This window comes from Oncorhynchus kisutch, linkage group LG8 (assembly GCF_002021735.2).
Source record: "Oncorhynchus kisutch isolate 150728-3 linkage group LG8, Okis_V2, whole genome shotgun sequence".
Taxonomy (NCBI): Eukaryota; Metazoa; Chordata; class Actinopteri; order Salmoniformes; family Salmonidae; genus Oncorhynchus; species Oncorhynchus kisutch.
The window spans coordinates 56,286,740-56,309,840 of NC_034181.2; the positions used below are offsets into that span (position 1 = coordinate 56,286,740).

Genomic DNA, 23,101 nt, shown 5'->3' on the forward strand with positions numbered 1-23,101 from the left:
GACCAGTTGTCCACATACTTTTAGTCATGTAGTGTATCATCGCGTTACTCTAAGTTTACTTCGATATGATGGTTATTATATCAATATTTGCACATACAGTTATTTCCACTGCCATTTCTCGCAGAAGTAATTTTAACAACACGAAAAGATCCCACCTTGTCAAGTTTACCAACAAATTTGCTGTTTCCATGAGGCCTGTCGTGATATTTTTTATCCGACATGTACTTTACTCGAAGAATAAGATTGGATGGAAACCTGGTCTGGTCATTGTCTATTTTTTCTTCTGGTTGTTGTTAGTTCTCAAAGATTATCTTGTTTAAAAATATATAGCTCCATTATCTTTACTACATACAGTACTTTATATCTGGTTTTAGTTGTTTAAGTTTACACTGAAAACGTTTTCTCCTATGAATATAGAGGAAACACTGATAATGCTGCGTTTGAAAAAACTCTACAACAGTGTGTCTCACTAGGATTTTCTGCCTGGCTAAACATGTAGCTACAGTAGCTTCTTGAGCTCCAAAACTTTACTGAGCTCAAATGATCCCTGTGAATTGACATTATCAAACATGTGCAAGTTCATCCCATGAACTTAAATATTGAACTTTTTGAATAAGCATACACTAATGCATATTAAATGCATACAGCTAATCTAAATTTCAGCCTCTTTTGGTGGGTTGGAGTTTTGGTCTACCTGGTGACATCACCAGGCTTTAAATTAGTTAATAGACCAATAAGAAAGAGTTCCAAACCTCTCTGCCAATAACAGCTAGTTTTATGTTTTCCCCTCCCCCACTAAGAAGCCTTTTTTTTCTTATTTTTGACCATTTTAACTGAAAACAATCACAGTAAGGTACTTAATTGTTAACCAGAAATGATTTGATATTAAGATGAAAATGGCTACATTGTACCTTTTCATGTTTTTATTGTCAACATAGGCCTTCTTCATATAAACAACTTAAAATCAGTAAATACTACATCATTACGATCATTTGGAATTATTTTAGCTATATTTCATATTTATTTCCTGATGCTCTCACTAACAGTATCTAACTAGATATGGATACATGGCTACACATGGATCAGAAAAACATTGGGAAAAACATATTGGGAGTAATATCCTGTTTCTTAGAGCCTCCCTTATGATTCATCATTGTTGTGCATTATAAAGAATGGAGTTTTTCTACAGTACAATTTTTCTTATTCAATGTAATGCAATATAAGAGTTCCCCCTGTATCTCAAGGGTACTCTGATGGCACAGGCTTATGTAAGCCTTTTCTGGAATGTTGTCCCACTCCTCTTCAATGGCTGTGCGAAGTTGCTGGATATTGGCAGGAACTGGAACACGCCGATCCAGAGCATCCCAAACATGCTCAATGGATGACATGTCTGGTGAGCATGCAGGCCATGGAAAGAACTGGGACATTTTCAGCTTCCAGGAATTGTGTCCAGATCCTTGCGACATGGGGCCCGTGCATCATCATGCTGAAACATGAGGTGATGCGGCGGATGAACGGCACGACAATGGGCCTCAGGATCTCATCATAGTATCTCTGTGCATTCAAATTGCCATTGATAAAATGCAGTTGTGTTTGTTGTCCGTAGCTTATGCCCTGCCCATACTATAACCCCACCGCCGCCATGGGGCACTCTGCTCACAACGTTGACAGCTAACTGCTCACCCCCACACAAAGCCATACACGTGGTTCTGTGGTTTTGAGGCCGGTTGGACGTACTGCCAAATTCTCTAAAGCGACGTTGGAAGCGGCTTATGTCAGAGAAATGAACATTTAATTCTCTGGCAACAGCTCTGGTGGACATTCCTGCAGTCAGCATGCCAATTGCAAGACATCTGTGGCATTGTGTTGTGTGACAAAACTGCACATTTCAGAGTGGCCTTTTATTGTCATCAGCACTGTGTGGGTGCAACTGTGTAATGATCATGTTGAATCAGCTTCTTGATATGTGACACCTGTCAGGTGGATGGATTATCTTGGCAAAAGAGAAATGCTCACTAACAGGGATGTAAACAAATTTGTGCACAGAAAATTGAGATAAATAAGCTTTTTGTGCGTATGGGATCTTTTATTTCAGCTCCTGAAACATGGGACCAACACTTTATGTGTTGCGTTTATATTTTTGCTTAGTATACATCACACAACACCTGATTTTATTGTTGATTAATTATGAAATTATGAAAAATATGAATAACATTCCACCCATGAGGACCCACTAGAGGGCATTTTGGTCATTTGACTGTAGGAAAGTGGTACGACCAATACTGAAAAGCGCATCTTGCTGTGTGTTGCTTCTTAATATGCAACCTATCAGCTAGGTTGCCAGAAAACTGTGGCTGAGATGTTGTCTATGTGTGTTATTATATGTTTTTAAAAGTATAGGACTCAGGCTCGGGAATGAGGAAGTAGGGGCTTTTAAGTCCAATACTTAAAAAGTGCATCTTGCTGAAGTGTTGATTCCTATCCAAACTATTAGGTTGATGAAAAGCGGTGGCTGAGATGTTGTCTGTGTGTTATTGCAATAAGAACGATAGCTATGGGTCAATTAGACCTTAAGGGGGTCTCTGTTTAACAGTAAACATGTCCTCTGCTCTCTGCTGTCACTCGGGTGTCGCAATACATTAGTGTGTACCTCTGTTCTCTATCGAGTAAGGTGCCGGTGTAAGCACATATCAATAGCCAAAGCATCCTTTTTTAAAGCATACTATTTTCTTTCACCTTATCTGTCCGGTGTGCGTAATTCGCCCTCGGTGCACAATGCGGCAAAGTGAACGCGAGTTGCTGAAAGGCTTTGTACATAAAAGGCATTTACGTAGAGAGGCAGCTCAACAGATCCCTAGGAGCACGTGATCATTACTAATCCGGTTGGGTTAGAAGTAATGTTTTATCATTAGACCCATCCATTTAGATAATGGGATTCCTTTCACCATGCTACCAGGCTCTATATTCAGAATGCTGTTGTTTGTCAGGTCGGCTTGGTAGTTGGATTAATGGAAGTTGTATAAGGCGTTACACAACCTTTCAGTCAACTAAACGGAATGAACGTTCAGGGGAAGGAACACGAGATTCGGATAAACAAGCTGCCGTGAAAATCCTTCTCAAATATCCATGAAAGCAATACTCAACCGAACTGTTGATGTTAAAATAATAGATTTGGTAACATAATACTATTTATTACCAAATTGAGGGATATGTTATTGAAAGTGAATTAACTCTCCCAAACAAGATGATCAACTCCTAAAGCCATTTTTCTGAAGTTGAATTACTAAAGTTACTAATTAAATAGAGTTAGCTTATTGTTGATTTACATATGCAGAATCTGTCATGGTGCAAGTAAAGATCCTCTCACATTCAAGGACAGGAAGGAAACAAGGAAGAACTGTCCAGCTACAGAGGGTGAAGTCAATGCCCATGACAGCTGACATGGGGGACCCTTTGTCTGAAAGATGCCATATATGGTAGAGAATTGACAAGATCATGTTCTCTGGAGACATTTTGTCCACAAGTGAGACAACCTCTGTATTTACACCTTTAAAACCAAATCAAATGTTATTGGTCACTTACACATGGTTAGCAGATGTTAATGCGAGCATAGCGAAGTGGTTCTAGTTCCGATAGTGCAGTAATATCTAACAAGTAATCTAACAATTTCACAACTACCTAATACACACAAATCTAAAGGGGTGAATGAGAGTATGTACCTATAAGTATATGGATTAGCGATGGCCGAGCGGTATAGGCAAGGTGCAATAGATGGTATAAAATACAGTATTTACATGTGATGTGAGTAAGGTAAGATATGTAAACATTATTAAAGTGGCATTATATAAAGTGGCATTGTTTTAAGTGACTTTAGATCCATTTATTAAAGTGTCCAGTGATTGGGTCTCAATGTAGGCAGCAGCCTCTCTGAGTTAGTGATTGCTGCTCAGCAGTCTGATGGCCTTGAGATAGAAGCTGTTTTTCAATCTCTCGGTCCCAGCTTTGATGCACCTGTACTGACCTCGCCTTCTGGATGATAGCGGTGTGAACAGGCAGTTGCTCGGGTGGTTGTTGTCCTTGATGATTTTTTTTGCCTTCTTTGGGTATCGGGTGCTGTAGGTGTCATGGAGGGCAGGTAGTTTGCCCCCTGTGATGCGTTGTGCAGACCGCACCACCCTCTGGAGAGCCTTGCGGTTGAGGGCGGTGCAGTTGCCGTACCAGGCTGAGATACAACCCGACATCAACAGCCAAAGCAGTGTTTTTGTTACGTTGCAAAATACCACAGTTCCACACATCAGTGTTTCACAGACTGTTCAGGGTTGAATTTTCTGGCCGTACATTTGTTTTATATCTTGCATTTGGATAGTTTATGGCCTTAACATATTGCATGGACTTTCATGGTCATGCTGCTCTTCTGTGTAAGCACAATGGCCTTTGTGAAATGAAAGGGATAGTTCCCTGAAAATAACAATCTACTGGTATTGACGTCATGCAGGGTGTCATCTGGGGACTTTCAGTTGCACGACTAATTCTTTACAGGTTAAGTAATCAATCGATCAACCAGTGATCAAGTGACCCATAAAAATGTTCCGTCATGGGTGCCTGTCTATCCATTAGAGCTCCCTCCTTGTCAATTTCACCTCACCGACACTCCCACAGATCACACATGTGTCAGTGATGTACGATAGTGGCCGTGCAATAATGTCCCCTTCTCTATCATGACTGGATGTCGCTAACTGATTTAGACCACATAAACACAAAGTGGGTGGACACTTCGGTAAACTAATGACAAAGCCATAAGGCACTGAAGCTCTGTTGGACTTGAATCATGACGCAACTCTGTTGGATGAAGAGCGAGACTTAAAGCCTTGTGGCTTGTCTGTAACATCATGTTGTGAGGCCAAGAATGCATTCCGATGTCCATTTTAGCAAACATATAGAATGTATGTATGGATATTGGGACGGAACCAGAACAGAACCCAAGTTCCCAAAATGTTGCTCTACCTCCACCCTACCGGGGAAATTGTCAAACTGTCAAATCCACAGCCTGTAAGCAAACCGCTATTTAGCTAACCAGGATACACAAGCAGATTGTGTGGTGACTCAATAGACAAACATTTAAGGACAAGCACTGCTAAACCAACTCCATCCACTTAAAGTGGTTGCATACAGGATTAAGGCTCATATAGTTCTTCCTTGATCTAGTTCTATACTCGTCATTCTACCCGGTAAACTCAACAGTCTCCGATTCCTATGACATTTATTCATAAAAAGGCATTCATATTCATAATGTGCCCCCAATTATAAAGATTATAAGATTATAAGCACATTAGAACGCTTTGCTAATCCTCCATGTTAAATCAGAACATTAGACTGGGCTACCTCCCGAAAAGAAAAGTCTCGAAAGCTTCAAATTACAAAGAGCTGTGTCAATAGCTACCATGGACCAGTTTCCTGGGTAAGCCCTATTATTGGATTCATGATATTGTTGTTGAGCAACCGTCCTACTTTCCTTAGTTTGCTAAACTGCGGAGGCTTAGCTGAGCTAACAACAACTCTGTCACAATCGTAAAAGGTTTGACTGTTTGTATCAGTGTATTCAATCATCAGAATCACTGCAAATAATATAGTTAACGATTGCTATTGGAATGCTTTGAGAATGTGTGCCTCTGTGCGTGTGTGTGTGTGTGTGTGTGTGTGTGTGTGTGTGTGTGTGTGTGTGTGTGTGTGTGTGTGTGTGTGTGTGTGTGAGGTGTGTGTGTGTGTGTGTGTGTGTGTGCCACAGCTCCACACAGCCTGCAGCCTGCATTGCTCTCTCTACACATAGCAGCACTGCAGATCTGGTAGAGCAGGGAGCCTCTATGCTCCCTGGGAAACAGTGCTTGCATGCCAAATTGACATTCACTGGAGTATGCTCACTCCTGTCATTTTGTCAACACCGTCACTGTGTGGAGTGCAGCCAAGCAAGCCTTCTGACAGACAGGCAAATGGGGAGGAGGTGGACTTCAGCAACATAACACCCTCTCACCACCCCTCAGCCCAGTGGCGGGGTTCAGTGCACATGCTCATAAACACGCGAAGCATGGCGTGTGCACACATGCCAACATCAACGCTTTTCTTGGACACAAATGATCTGTAAGGTACAATTACCAAGCTATGATTCGCCTCAATGACTTCCCATTAGTCCAGATTTAGGAAAACTTGCACGTAGAATTCAAGGATGCCACAAATGTGTGGCAAATACCAATGGCCTCTGTTTTTTACCCCCTTACAAGCTAAGTACCCCCTGAAGTACTGAGCTTGAAACTATTCAGTTTGCCTTAATGACGATTGTACAATCGATAAGGTGTTCGAAAGGTCACCATGGCAATGTTGTTGTGTAGGAAATAGAATCTTGAGGCAGGGCCTGGCATAAGAAGAACCACTGCTGCCTCTTCACCATTCCATTAATCCAATACTCCATTTGCCGGGAATATAATAAGCGTGGTATCTGAAGCGCCAGCATATTGCTGAATTCTCCGCCGGGCATGAAGGCACATTGAAATAGTTTTTTATAAACATGGCCGTCGCCGAAGATAAACGACCTCCACAGCATCATTGAATGGTTTATCCATTTCATTTGTGCAGGTATCCCTTGTAAAACACTCCCTCTCCAGACACACAGGAGGATGCACTTATCAGGAGTCAGGTGTCATGGCAAAACACCGGTGAAACACAGGAGATAGGGACTCAAATGGAACCAGCACTTGTCAGCTAAGATGGATCCCAGACACTGAATATGCTTAGGGAGAAGAGATTAGATAAAAAAAAATAACAGAATCCATCCAAACGTTGTCAGAGGTGTGCAGGTGACTGATAAAGGATTCAGATTTATGTAGCCCTACCAGAGGAAAAGAGCAAATATAATTTTGCCTGAAAATGAACGCAGGGCACTGGCAGGGTGTATGCTCAGTGGGAGAGAGAGCGAGAGGGGGGGGGGGGGGTTAACTAAAGGCAGGAAATTAAAAAGGAGCCGTCTGTTGTGACTAAATGTGACCCCTAAAATCTATTCTGTTATTTGAGTTTTCGCTCTTGCCATGGAGAGAGACCGTTCTTGTTTGTCCTTCAAACAGTAACAATACATCTCCCACCCACTACTGAGCTTGCCACCTGCCTTTGTTCCCAGATATAGATCTCATGATACGTCCCCCCCTAGTGGTACCAAATCCATCTGCGGTGTGGTCTGGGTGGGAAACAACTCTTATCCCCCCCACCCCCATCATCCAGAGGCGAATAGTCCGAATCAGAGATACGTAGCTGCCGATAATACAGAAACAAATACAGGAAGAAGAACAAAAACGATACTATAAAAACACCCTGCTTTCATTCTAGGCTGTATTATTTATGATTCCGCTCTTTTGTTCATGCCCAGACACATCTCTCTCCACACACTCTGATCTCTCAAATCATTTGTGAGTAATGCCTCTGAGCACTTTGGTTTGTTCCATAGGGTACCAATCACGGGCCATTAGAAAGCCGAAAGAGAAAGAGGGAGGAAGGGATAGATGCAGAACTCAGGGAGTGGGAGACAAGATCATTCTTCAGATAAGTCTGATACTGTAGGATGCTGCCGTACTGTCATGATTATAGTGTAGATAAAAAAATTTAACACCGGAGTAGTGATTACTGAAATATCCATCTTTGTATGCTGTATGATTTTTGATCGGAACCATCGTACAACCTGTAGGCTATATTTGAACTAATGTTTCAATAATGATAAGAATATAAATTATAGGGGTGGCATAGAGTTGATCAGACCATGTCATGCATTATACTGGTATTCCATCTCTCAGAATTTCTCTGTCGTTTCTGCGTATTGACGCTCGACACGTCTACTCAGATCCTTGAGGTCTACAAACTCCAAATGTAAAAAGAAAATGGAGGCGGTGCTCCTTTGAATTGACTGTCTTTTTCAGCTACTGCCAACTCTAAATATTTTACTTAAAACATAGTTGTTGTATTTAATATATAAACTTAGGCAAAACCCAGTGTCTACAACACAGCTTTGCCCTTCAGGATTTGACACATTGGAATGACATTAAGTGTCACGCCGAATGTCAGAAAGTGCATTCAACCTCGCAGGGCCTCAGGAGTGACACTGATGGGTTGATTAATGTTAGACTAAACACAACTAACGACTTGCCTGTGTAGTCACTTGCCCCTGTGGTGTTTGTATGCTGCCATGAGATCTGAGCGACATACTCTAACAGTAGAGGTCGACTGATTATGATTTTTCAACGCCGATACCGATACCGATTATTGGAGGACCCAAAAAAAGTCGTTTATATATATTTTTAATAATGACAATTACAACAATACTGAATGAACAATGAACACTTTTATTTTAACTTAATACATAAATAAAATATATTTAGTCTGAAATAAATAATGAAACATGTTCCATTTGGTTGAAATAATGCAAAAACACAGTGTTGGAGATGAAAGTAAAAGTGCAATATGTGCCATGTAAGAAAGCTAACGTTTAAGTTCCTTGCTCAGAACATGAGAACATATGAAAGCTGGTGGTTCAATATTCACATTTATTCTATATTCCCAGTTAAGAAGTTTTAGATTGTAGTTATTCTAGGAATTAAGACGCGTCGACTATTTCTCTCTATACCATTTTGTATTTCATATACCTTTTGACTATTGGATGTTCTTATATGCACTTTAGTATTGCCAGCCTAATCTCAGGAGTTGATAGGCTTGAAGTCATAAACAGCGCTGTGCTTCAAGCATTGCTAAGAGCTACTTGCAAACGCAGTAAAGTGCTGTTTGAATGAATGCTTACTAGCCTGCTGCTGCCTACCACCGCTAAGTCAGATTGCTCTATCAAATATCAAATCATAGACTTAATTATATTATAATAAACACAGAAATACGAGCCTTTGGTAATTAATATGGTCAAATCCAGAAACTATCATTTAAAAAAAAACTAAAAATGTATTCTTTCAGTAAAATACGGAACCATTCCAGTCTAAATCTAAATATTTATGTCTAAAGTCTATATAATGCTGTTACATTGCACAACCTTTAATGTTATGTCATAATTATGTAAAGTTCTGGCAAATTAATTACGGTCTTCGTTAGGAAGAAACACAGTTCGCAATGAGCCAGGAGGCCCAAACTGTTGCATACACCCTGACTCTGCTTGCACTGAATGCAAGAGAAGTGACACAATTTCCCTAGTTAATATTTCCTGCTAACATGCATTTATTTGAACTAAATATGCAGGTTTCAAAAAATATTCTTCTGTGTATTGATTTTAAGAAAGGCATTGATGTTTATGGTTGGGTATATTTGTGCAACGAATGTGCTTTTTTCACAAATGCGCTTTTGTTTGATGATAAATGAACAGGCACCGCATTGATTATATGTAACGCAGGACAAGCTAGTTAAACTAGTAATATCATCAACCATGTGTAGTTAACTAGTGATTATGTGAAGATTTATTGTTTTTTATAAGAAAAGTTTAATGCTAGCTAGCAATTTACATTGGCTCATTGCAGCCACAAGGTCCTTTTGACGCTGCACTCGCGTAACAGGTAATCGGCCATAATCGGCGTCCAAAATGGCCGAATACCGATTGTTATGAAAACTTGAAATCTGCCCTAATTAATCGGTCGACCTCTATCTAACAGACAAAGACATGTAGCAGTGTCTTGAAGGAGTCAAGGTTGTCTGAATTCTCCCACCGTGCGAGCACAAAGTGGTGGGAGTCGTTATCTCAAAGTTGCCTGCTCGTCAAATATGACAGCCATGATGTGGTTATACTGATAAATATATACAGATAAAACTATGAAACACACTGTCTTTACTATAACTGCACATGTTAAGGGTATGTTGAAGCAATTGTACACGAGAGGGCCTGGTGTACGAATGCTTTAGCCTGGCTGTGCTGCGGTCGTAGGTACGAGGCGATAGCCAAATAACGAAGAGTTGCTAAAACGTTTGCAGTGTAAATTTAAACAACTAATATAAATGTATGTAGAAATGATAATGGAGCTGTATATTTTTTTATAAGATCCTCTTTGAGAACTAACAATAACCAAATGAAAAACTATACAGTCATGGCATTGATTTTGTTATAATGTTTGAGTCACTCAGCCTAAAAACATGGCAAAAGCCATGGAAAAATGTGTAGAATTGCAGGAAATTAGCTTTAAAAATTGTTTTTGTCCTCCGAAGCACCATGGCAAAATGTCTAGAATTGCCAGAAATTGACTTTAAAACAGAGAAAGGTCCTGTGTGGCTCAGTTGGTAGAGCATCGTGCTTGCAATGCCACGATTGTGGGTTCGATTCCCATGGGGGACCAGTACAAAAATGTATGCACTCACTATTGTAGGTCGCTCTGGATAAGAACGTCTGTTAAATGACAAAAAACAACAGCATCCATGGCAAACTGCACAAACCTGGCTATGCTTGAAGTATCAAACTTTTGCCATTGTTATGAACATTCGAAAGAGCAATAGTGGCTTGTCGAGCCGTGTCTAGTCATTCCTAACGGGGGCTAATAACTGTTTAATCTAAATGACACTTTAGTGGCCTGAAAATACGATGACATTGCTGAAGAAGGCAAATAATTAGTAGGAAACTAATTTGGCATCATTATGATGTCGTCAAATTGATTTAAGATGGATGGCAATGTTGCCATTAGCTAGCAAAGTTGTCAAAAATACTTAGCTAAAAAATACTATTTGCCAGAGTCCCACTTGGTCTTTTACCAAAAAGGGCTATCTTCTGTATACCGCCCCTACCTTGTCACAACACAAATGATTGGCTCAAACGCATTAAGAAGGAAAGAAAGAAAGGCACACCTGTTAATTGAAATGATAATGGAAAGAGTGTACAAAGCTGTCATCATAGCAAAGTGTGGCTACTTTGAAGAATCTCCAATATTAAATAGATTTTTGATTTGTTTAACACTTTTTTGGTTACTACATAATTCCACGTGTGTTATTTCATAGTGTTGATGCCTTCACTATTATTCTACAATGTAGAAAACAGTCAAAATAAAGAAAAAACATGGAATGAGTAGGTGTGTCCAAACTTTTAGCTGCTACTGTATGTCACAACGTTCCTTCCCTGGCAATAGATGACAGTAGAGCGTCAGCCAACGTGTTTAAAATGAATCACTCCCCTCTTTTTCATAGCTTTGTTTTGATAGCATTTAATGAGCAATATTTAATGAGCAATATTCTCCTTGAGCAGGGCTGTTCCGACATTACATTTTGAATGCACCATTCACTGACTGCGAGGAAAAGCTCCCAGCATATTATTTCCTCCCTTTTTTGCCTCCTTTCTTCCATCTTCCTCCATCTTCCTCTCTTATTTACTTGACCCTTAAAATCCTATAATTATGTTATTACACTCCGCAGCAGCATGGAGAGGACAATCCTGCTCTAAAATATGTATTGATCTTAGCTTACACCTTCAGCAATAAAGTCTGCTTGGCACTTCTGCATAGTTCACATCCATATTTCAACACCGAGCGCACAAGAAAAACATCATTAAGTGTATCATAGAAGCAAAAGCAGATGCAGATAACGTTTGACGGGGGAAAAAAACTCTCGTTTCCCGGAACTAGATGAAGAGAAAACGAGTGATTCACTGGAACTTTATTTGAGGAACAAAGACATATGAAATGTCTTGCAAGAAGAATGGGTGCAAACAAACATGGAGTGCTACGTCACGTATGGCCTTGAATACCAACTTATTGTATCATGGTGGCCTCTAATTAATTTCTCATTGGTCGGGATTTACCCAAGGTTCTGTTTATTGTAGCCCACTTCATTACTGTCATGTGGCCAATGTGGTTGCCATGGCGCACCGATTACACTGTGTCCTTCGAATTTCAATTATTATTCTCATCCTGCCTCACACTATAAGGACATTACCGTCTTACACAAATGTAATTTTTCTCATCTCAGGGCTCGAGACCTACCCTACCTCTGCATTTATGAAATAATTTGACGACAAGACAAAAATCAGGCCGTGGCACTGGTTAAAAGCTCTTGGGCTTCGTTTACAATGGTGATGATGCGCCTAGCATTACAAATCTAATCACGAGGGCAATTTTGTATCTAATTAACCCTCTACTGCATGCATTATGATAGAACCATTGTCATTTAAAATGGGCCCAAATAGACAAATGTAAAATACATTTTCGATTTTTTTTTTTTTTAACATTTTGTGGGATGTGTGCGACAACATTGTTTTTATAATAGAAATATGGGGTTTGAGTTATAATTGTCTTGTTTTTATTTCTTCACACTATCTGAAATTATGTTTTGTTGTAAAAAAAACTCTGGACATTTACTTTTATAATGCTGTCATTATTATAATGTTATGAATATTAAACATAATTGTTTTATCCACGCATATATAACAAATATTGTTTGGCCATATGTTATCTTTTCAAAAATAAGTTTAAATCATATTAGTCATGTGAATGTTGCCCAAAGAATACAGAAAATGTGGATTTCATTGTAATTTGCCTATGACCAGGCCACTCCCATCACAAATGTTTTGTGCCCAGGAAAGGAAGCCCCACAGAGTGGGTTCTTCTCATGACCTTACCAAAGCGCATCATTGGCTAGTCTAAACCCCTCCTCACCCCTACTTCTGTAAAAAGTTATGGTGCTGTATTTTTTTCATTCAGGGAAACAAGGGGGTGAAGATAAATGATATGTTGCCATATGGCAACACCATGCAGTAAAGGGATAGAAAAATATCTCCCCATTCGACAACTTATCCATTAGGACAGGTGAATACCAACACTGAACAGTTCCCATGCGCAAGTTGTTCTTTAACAGTAGTGTTTCCTTCAACGCTTAATCCCTAGTCTTTTGACACACTGGTGTGTCAAGCTTAGAAAAGAAAGGTAGAACCCTTTCTACAGAGGGTTCGACATGGAACCCAAAAGGCATCAACCTGAAACCAAAAAGGGTTCTCCTATGGGGACAGCTGAAGAACCCTTTTGGAACCCTATTTCTATGAGTGTAAGTAACATAATAATAGAAATCCACAACAAATTCCGTCAATTTAAAGCTAGCGATTTTTGCATGGGCTGTGTCTCAATCCAATGCATTCGCCTGTGTCGCCCTTCCACATCTGCGGTGGAAAGTGGCAGTCTTCACACGAAAAGGTTTGAAGCATCCGAACGACCTATAGGAAAGGGGAGACTCTCACGATGGTGTGTTCTCCGTTTTGCTCTATGATCCCCACAAGTGTCACGGGACTTGTCTAAAGGTAACCCATACAAATGAATGGTAGTATGGAGGTAGTTTTGTGCCCCCAAAAAAGTGGTTAAATATGTGAGCTAGATATAGGACAGACACGTCAAAACCTTATTCCTTATGATACATTGTTTACTGTTTTTTTAACATGTGTTAATGTGTTATCCAGTGCATTTCTATGGGCTATAGTAGTAAAGACCAAATACAATATTTTATAAAACCATTTAAAAATATCATTTGCAATACCTAAAGAGGTCTTAATATTATCTTCTTAAAACAATTACTTATGTCAACTTAGAACCCCCCCCCCCCCCCCCAAACAGCTTAGACTTTTAATAATGAATTTGTCATCGTGACCAACCATCTGAAATCGTCCACCGTTATCCCAAATTGCTACTGTGCAAAATACAGTTTTTTTGAGCAAGATGTCAATCCAACAAACCAGGCTCCGATATGCTTGTGTTACAAATCAAGCAGAGAATTTAATTAAAATAATGATGGACCCTTCACTCCATAATCACAAATAGCCCGACTTAACTACTTGGCAGAGGAGCCAAAGCCGCTTCCTGATGATAGACAAAGAGCAAGCTAGCAAACACCACTACACTCACATTTACCATTAAATACCTCAGGTGCTAAACAATAGCGGTGGATAAGACGAAATGGTCTCTTTGGTCATTATCCCCAGCCAAGCATGCACAGTCCATCAATGCATATAAATTATTACCATTACCATCTTACCCCTGTCAATAGTTCAGTCTAATTCCCAGGATGCCCTGCACTTGACCCTCTGGTCTAGTCAATCACTGTTTAACTTCTCAGTCAAACATTGCTTAGAACTATTATCCAAGACTTCAGGGGGAAAAACATTAAAGCATTTATAGTAACAGAATAACATTCTTGGGGTTTCTTTTGAGTCGAAAAATTGTACTGTTTTATTAAATGACTTAATAGCACCATTCCAGATAAGTTTGAATATGTCTTTGATCTTTGTTTGATCAATATCTTTGATCTTTGTTTCACAGAGAGTTTTTCCTCTTAATCTCTAACACGGTCAAAGGTGGATACTGGGTCAATATTTCTAACATAAGAATGTGGGGAATGGTCAGTGGGGAGCAATAGAAAACTAATGTGATATGGGTTTTTATTTTGTGATGTCATTAAACATTGTATGGACAAAATACTGTAACTTGGAAAGTATATCCCCTTTATCTGTCAAGTTTCCATCAAATACGTTGTGCATATAATATTACCAAAGTATTTTTGTTAAGATATGAATGTGATTTTAGGAGGGATAAGGGAATCTATCTCCTATAAACTGTTCATAGTAAGTAGCCACACCCCGAATGAGGTCAGAGAGCGTGTCAGACTGGCGAAACAATCCCCTTTTGACGAGAGTGCATAAAAAGCATTGCCAACAAAATTAACATTAGACCAGGAAAGACAGGGAGTTGCAGGCCACGTCTAAAAGGGTTTAAACGCTGAATCTCAGAGACCAGGAAACATAAGGCATGTTTGAAATTATTGCAATTTTGAACCTCAACATGAGGTGAAGAAATAAACTCACCTTCCTTTAGACCAGAGAGATGGCAAGCTGCAGCGCATGTCCATAGTGGTCTGAATCCTGAACCCTGAATAATCAACACGAGGAGGAAGAGCCGACAAACTCCTCTTTCAGACAATCACTGGTACAGCTGATTAGCTGTCCTGAGTAAAATAGCTTGAACTCTTCAAACCATCCTACTGCCCTTGTCAAATCACCGTAGTACACTACTCACATCACCCCACTGGAACCATTGATCTTCATATAAGCAGCTTCAGGAGCGAATGGAACAGAGTGAACTCTGTAGTTCTGTTGAGGACTACACAATGGACAAAGACACCCACACGTAAATACATGAATGATTTCTTATTCCAAACAGGCGGTGGTTCGTGTGCAAACTATATGACTAATGTAAGAATAATTTTGAAATGTATCGACGATAAGTGTCTTTTTCTCTTTCTTTCTCTCTCTATGTCGTTGGGTAAAATGCCATATTGTAAAAGTTTGCTAGGGACCTTTGTCTCATGTATTAAGTGTGTATGTTATCCTGTTATTATTATGTTTGCTAGTAAATAAATAATTAACCAATTTGTGTAGTACTGAATCATGATCAAGGCTGTTTTTTTTGCAGATGCATGAGATTACGACTGGTCCCGAATGATGATATGATAAGAGGTAATGATTAATAAGATGACTGTTTATCGATGAAATAAATATATACCTTATAGAGTTTAATTCGGGAGATGGTAACTCTTTAAAAAACCTCTTTCGTGGTGCCCCAAATCCTAATGAGATAATTGTTACATGATGAATTTACTCAGGTAACAATTAAACATAGTTAGTTAATTAAATAAATAACAGCCATCAGATGAATGAAAGTAAAGTCACGACAACTGCTTGCTGTTAGCCCTGAACATGACATGGAACGGACATGGACATGGAACATGACATGGAACATGACATGGAACGGACATGGAACGGAACACACACAGCGGGAAAACAATTAGTTATGAAATAAGTTGTAAACCAAAGAAAAGCAAGACTAAACAGAATATAATTGTCTCAATTTCTAGTTAAATAAGATTTATCTCAATTATATGATCTCAACGAGTATGAAGCATTCCACAAATATGGAGGATTCTGTAATGGTTAGACGACCAACAAGGACTTTCGGGGTAATAGACTTGCAAATTGGGGTTTATTCTCAGAAAGATTACAATTTTCCAGAGATACAGAAAGATACAGTATTTCCTGTGGATGAGAAATGTATCTTGGCAAATTAGAAATGTAGTCCATCATTTCAACGGGAAGCTTCTGAATCCCATCAGTTGAGGAGCCGCCGACTGTCATGTATAGCTGCTAAGTCATTATGCTCTCATTACAAAGGACCTATTCAATTCCCCATCACCTTTCAGCAAGATGACCTACTGGATATTAGCATGTATTATCAGGCTATTACAACAATTGCCAGGCTCCCATTGTTAATCTCCAGAGTCATAAACCTCATTCCTCTTTAATGCACTACCCCAGCCAACATCAAAGAAAGACTTTCAAATGCAATGTGCTTAGTATTTACAGCCAGATGTGGAGACGAAGCAATGCAGGCCCTGTCTGTGTGATATGTACAGGATCATCCAAGGATTTCGTCAGTCTTTAATTGCGGGCCAGTACCTAAATATTTAATGTTACGGAGTTCCCAATGGACACCGGCATTTACCAGACATGGTTGCGTAGGTAGGAAACATCAAAGTTAGTGTCAATAATAAAGAACATTTGTGAATATCCCATATAAAAGAGACGTTGCAAAGACATGAATGGTGAATAGGCTGGACTGCATTGTTGTGAGTTGTGAGCAGACACAAGAGCTCATGCGTGCACACACACACACTCAGAAACACACAACCAGAAACAGCCACACACACATATGCACACACACACTCACACACATTAACACACACACAAAGAAACAGCCACAGTACTCTAAGCCTAATCAGATGCAAGGAGGAAAAAGTAGGTTGAATTTCCCCTAATCAATTCTATACAGTTACTTTCTCCCTGGTCAATTATGTGCCAGTTTTGATATCAGCCAACAACTCTTGTAGTTGTGAAAAAATTTATGAACAACATCCTCTCTAGCAGCAGTAATGTACTGCTTGGTAAAAGAACAAAATAGATGTCAGTAAAGCGGCATAAGCCACTGGTCTGGATGTATTTGATCATAAGAAAACCGCTAGTATTGTTTGTTTGTGGGGAGGTTTACTAATAAGGACCTTTTTGAAAAACATTATTACAATTTGCGAGTTTGTTTAGACTACAATATAATACATCCCTACATCATTGTATTTCAATTCATTGTATATACCAAGAAGTCAACATGACACCTTTCATGTCAATTTGCAACCAGAGGATAATACCTCTGGTAATATTACTCAGGGTATTGAGAGCAGTTTATTCAGAGGTTGTGTCTACACTTGACACTTAGATGCGACTTCGGCTGTCAGATTGCAAAGATCGCATTGAAAAGATGGGTCTAGACTAGAGGACGACCGATTATGATTTTTCAACGCCGATTCCGATACCAATTATTGGAGGTCCCCAAAAAAAGCCGATGCCGATTAATTGGACGATTTTTATTTATTTACTTGTAATAATTACAATTACAATTACAACAATACTGAATGAACACTTATTTTAACTTAATATAATGCATCAATAAAATCAATTCAGCCTAAAATATGTTCAATTTGGTTTAAATAATGCAAAAACAAAGTGTTGGAGAAGAAAGTAAAAGTGCAATATGTGCCATGTAAAAAAGCTAACGTTTAAGTTCCTTGCTCAGAACATGAGATCATATGAAAGCTGGTGGTTCCTTTTAACATGAGTCTTCAATATTCCCAGGTAAGAAGTTTTAGGTTGTAGTTATTATAGGACTATTTCTCTCTATACCATTTGTATTTCATATACCTTTGACTATTGGATGTTCTTATAGGCACTTTAGTATTGCCAGTGTAACAGTATAGCTTCCGTCCCTCTCCTCGCCCCTACCTGGGCTCGAACCAGGAACACATCAACAACAGCCACCCTCGAAGCATCGTTACCCCTCTGCAAGGGGAACAACTACTCCAAGTCTCAGAGCGAGTGACGTCACCGATTGAAACGCTATTAGCGCACACCCCGCTAACTAGCTAGCCATTTCACATCGGTTACACCAGCCTAATCTTGGGAGTTGATAGGCTTGAAGTCATAAACAGCTCAATGCTTGAAGCATTGCGAAGAGCAGCTGACAAAACGCACAAAAGTGCTGTTTGAATGAATGCTTAAGAGTCTGCTGCTGCCTACCACCGCTCAGTCAGACTGCTCTATCAAATATCAAATCATGGACTTAATTATAACATAATAACACACAGAAATACGAGCCTTTGGTCATTAATATGGTCAAATCCAGAAACTATCATTTCGAAAACAAAACATTTATTCTTTCATTGAAATATGGAACCGTTTTGTATTTTGTCGAACATGTGGCATCCCTAAGTCTAAATATTGCTGTTACATTGTACAACCTTCAATGTTATGTCATAATTACGGAAAATTCGGACAAATTAGTTTGCAACGAGCCAGGTGGCCCAAACTGTTGCATACACCCTGACTCCGCGTGCAATGAACGCAAGAGAAGTGACACAATTTCACCTGGTTAATATTGCCTGCTAACCTGGATTTCTTAGAGCTAAATATGAAGGTTTAAAAATATATACTTCTGAGTATTGGTTTTAAGAAAGGCATTGATGTTTATGGTTAGGTACAGTCGTGCAACGATTGTGCTTTTTTCGCAAATGCGCTTTTGTTAAATCATCCCCCGTTTGGCGAAGTTGGCTGTCTTTGTTACGAAGAAATAGTCTTCACACAGTTCGCAAAGAGCCAGGCAGCCCAAACTGCTGCATATACCCTGACTCTGTTGCAAGAGAAGTGACACAATTTCCCTAGTTAAAAGAAATTCATGTTAGCAGGCAATATTAACTAAATATGCAAGTTTAAAAATATATACTTGTGTATCGATTTTAAGAAAAGCATTGATGTTTATGGTTAGGTACACGTTGGAGCAATGACAGTCCTTTTTCGAGAATGTGCACCGCATCGATTATATGCAACGCAGGACACGCTAGGTAAACTAGTAATATCCTCAACCATGTGTAGTTAACTAGTGATTATGATTGATTGATTGATTGTTTTTTATAAGATAAGTTTAATGCTAGCTAGCAACTTCTGGATTCGCGTAACAGGCAGGCTCCTCGTGGAGTGCAATGTAAGGCAGGTGGTTAGAGTATTGGACTAGTTAACCGTAAGGTTGCAAGATTGAATCCCCGAGCTGACAAGGTAAAAATCTGTCATCTGCCCCTGAACAAGGCAGTTAACCCACCATTCCTAGGCCGTCATTGAAAATAAGAATGTGTTCTTAACTGACTTGCCTAGTTAAATAAAGGTGTAAAAAAAATATATACCGGTTTCCGATTGTTATGAAAACTTGAAATCGGCCCTTATTAATCGGCCATTCCGATTAATCGGTCGACCTCTAGTCTAGACATGCAAAAGTCGCTTTGTGGTCAGATTGTGTTCAGATCTGGCTGACAACTTCAGGAGGTGGTCTGGGATGCATTGTTTGCGGATTTCTCTTCAGTCTGGACTGGATCAGGCTACCGAAAGCTAATGCAGTGGGCGACGTCATCAGCCCTCCTCCTCCCACAAATCGCCAGAAAACTTTAGTTTTGGGACCGAAAGGCACCTTTCATTATAACGTTGGAGGAAATACATTCCTAGAGTGTGAGGAACATGCTTACTGGTCTCAAATGCTAGCCAGCTAGCTAATATTTAGAACAACTATTATGCTTACCCATTTGAAATCCCTTTAGCGTTGTTTGCTAGCTTGCTGGCGAGCTACAGAAGTTAGCTGGCTAGTTGGCTATAGTAGTTAACTACTGCCATCAGTTGTTGTTGTGTTATTATCATATTTTGCCTATTCCAACATTTGTAGAATGCATACAGGAAATTGAATATAGCATGGGAAAAGGGAATCCAGACACACTGTGGACACGGTAGAAACATTTCAAATGTAGGTGTAGATAGATGCATGACGCATTCAGAATTCCCTGATCAGAACTCTATGATCAGAACACTAAAGCTGCATGAACTGTCAAGTCTAGAAACGGCACAGAAACAGCACAATGCTCAGGGACCATTGAATTATTCTAGGTCAGAGCCATATACAGAAATGGACTGGCCATAAGGTAGTTCTGGCAAATCCCAGATGGGCTTCATCTTTAGCAGTGTGCCTGTCTAAATTGTTTTTTTTTTGCACAGAATGGTCATTATTTGGCCAATTATGGGAGCCTCTCAAGGGAAGAAAAGGGCATGGTGTCAGGGCCTCAACGAAGAAAATAGGCTGGCCGATTTCTGGTCCCAGTCCATCCCTAGCCATATACAATATATATATCTTTATATATTGGCTCTGGTCTAGGTAACTGGGGAGCAACAGAGCTTAACACATCAGTTGAGCCTCTGACACATTAATGCCACTTGTTACATATAAGTCATTAGTAAAATCAATCAATCAAACAGCCAGTCAGTCACTCACTCAATCATGACTTCACGTGTCTCATTGGGGTCATTTACACGTATATATACAAAAGTATGTGGACACCCCTTCAAATTAGTGGATTCAGCTATTTCAGCCATGCAATCTCCATACTACATACTACTCCATACTCCTACATTGGTAGTAGAATGGCCTTACTGAAGAGCTCAGTGACTTTCAACGTGGCACCGTCATAGGAGGCCACCTTTCCAACAAGGAGAATGCTAAATGTCTCAATGCCATAGTGCCAACTGTAAAGTTTGGTGGAGGAGGAATGGTCTGGGGATGCTTTTCATGATTCGGCCCCTTAGTTCCAGTGGAGTGAAATTTTCACGCTACAGTATACAATGACATTCTAGATTATTCTGTGGTTCCAACTTTGCGGGAACAGTTTGGGGAAGGCCCTTTCCTGTTTCAGCACGACAATGCCTTGATGCACAAAGCAAGGTCCATACAGAAATGGTTTGTCAAGATCAGTGCGGAAGAACTTGACTGGCCTGCACAGAGCCCTGACCTCAACCCCATCGAACACCTTTGGGATTTTTTTTTATACCTTTATTTAACTAGGCAAGTCAGTTAAGAACAAATTCTTATTTTCAATGACGGTCTAGGAACAGTGGGTTAACTGCCTGTTCAGGGGCAGAATGACAGATTTGTACCTTGTCAGCTCTGGGATTTGAACTTGCAACCTTTCGATTACTCTAACCACTAGGCTACCCTGCCGTCCCAGAACGAAGACTGCGAGCCAGGCCTAATCGTCCAACATCAGTGCCTGACCTCACTAATGTTCTTGTGGCTGAATGGAAGTAAGTTCCCTCAGCAATGTTCCAACATTTAGTGGAAAGCCTTCCCAGAAGAGTGGAGGGACCAACTCCATATTAATGCCCATGATTTTGAAATGACATGTTCGACGAGTAGGTGTCCACATACTTTTGGTCATGTAGTGTATCTCATTCAACTTTGTAAAACGCAACCCAAACTTCTAACATTCATCAGCATATTCATTATCCAATATAAAGTGTGCTTTCAACATCAAACGGAATCTGACTTTTTAAAATCTCCAGCGTCATCAAATTAGCTCATTCAAATCTCTCAGGGCTCTGCAAGATGTGCAAATGCATTGATTGTCTATGTGTATGTGTATGTCTCTGTGCATGTATATTCTGCCCCTACATTCATCACTTAGGAGCACACTTGTAGAGGTCTACCAACTAAAGCTGAAATTCCATCATGTCAAACTAGACAACTGCAATGAGAGGAGAGCAAGTTTCATAATGTGCAGCTGTCTTTAAGCCATATTTAAGACTCTCTAACAACCTTGACTTTTGTTTCACAAAGACCCCAGCACTGGGAGTAGTGCTTAGGCACTAGTTTGAAAGAGGAAAGATTTTATCAATGGTTTAATTAATCATTAAAACCTCCCTCCGCACTGCACGTCGCCTCATCTCTCAATTTCTCTCGCCTCTCCTCTTCCTCCCCTCATCCTACTATTCCCCTCAATGCATTATTCTGCGCGCACACACACACACACACACACACACACACACTCTCTCCCTCTCTCTCTCAAGACACTGCAACATTCTGGGCAGCCCCAGTTCCTTCTTTAGCCGGCTCAGACTTAACTTGCTCCCTCCCTTCCAGCAAGCAGGAGACAAGACCTACCGCAATCCCAGTAAGCGATGCCTACACAATTCCAAGGCATTATTAGCCAGTGAATGTCACCACCAAAGACATATGTCTTTCAGTTTGACAAAGAGAATAGTTCAACAGAGAAACCTTTATTTTGCCTACAGTCTACTGCCTTAGAACGTCATGCTCCGCACACGGGCATCTCCCGCCAGAACCCAGGCTGCCTCAACCTATTTCGTAGGACCGACCGGAGCTAAAGATGAACGTTAGTATCTTCTATGATTAGCCATTGTGCATTCACCCCCCCCCCCCCCCCTTCTTTCAGAATCACTGAAGGTGAAGGAAGAAGAATATACCCTTCTTACTTTCGACTTACCTAGTGTTGAGGCTCAAAGCTGGACAAAGAAGCAGGAGGCAAATAGCCCGTATTAATTTCATAGCTTTGTCTTGCACTCGCACTCCGATTCGCTCTCTCCCTCTCGATTGCTTTCCTTCCCCTTTCTTTCTCTCTCTCTCTCTCTCTCTCTCTCGCTTTCTCACTCACTGGCTCGATCGCTTGCCTGCGCGCACTCACGCACGCACACACAGGCAGAGAGAGAGACAGACAGATGCAACCCAGTGGCTCTAACAGAGCAAGGGAGGATCTCTGGCTTTAAATAACACAGTGACACAGACAGACGTATTAATGAGGAAATTAATGGGGGTGGTAAGAGGGGAAGAAACAGACTGGAAAGATGAGAGCAGCTCCCACTGAGTATAGCAGGGACGTAGGCATGGGTGGGCCTGGGTGGACACAGGCCCACCCACTAGGGAGCCTGTCCTTGCCAGGCCCATCAAATTTGATTTAGCAAAAACAAAACAAAAATACTATTATTATTAAAAAATTCAAAGCAAAAAATGTATTATTACAAAAATACTCCTCAGTATTTCTGGCTACACAGACTTTAGTTCAATGTCTATTTTTGATTTACATTTGGCTGAGTTCACTAATGTGAATTCAACGTGAAATCAACAAAAAAATATCA

General features: G+C 40.1%; 1 protein-coding gene across 2 annotated transcripts in view; it reads right to left on the reverse strand.

Annotated features, from left to right (window-relative positions):
• The window catches only part of LOC109895031 (leucine zipper protein 2-like), a 160,053-nt gene extending 137,357 nt beyond the window's left edge, over positions 1 to 22,696 (reverse strand). Inside the window, exon 1 of one of the 2 annotated variants that reach the window (XM_031830657.1) lies at positions 22,453 to 22,696. In XM_031830657.1, the coding sequence (XP_031686517.1) occupies positions 22,453 to 22,514 (62 nt within the window). In that variant the 5' untranslated portion in view covers positions 22,515 to 22,696. The remainder of the gene's footprint in view (positions 1 to 22,452) is intronic. The other variant, XM_031830656.1, reaches the window with a different exon arrangement.
• Between the last annotated feature and the right edge of the window lie 405 nt (positions 22,697 to 23,101).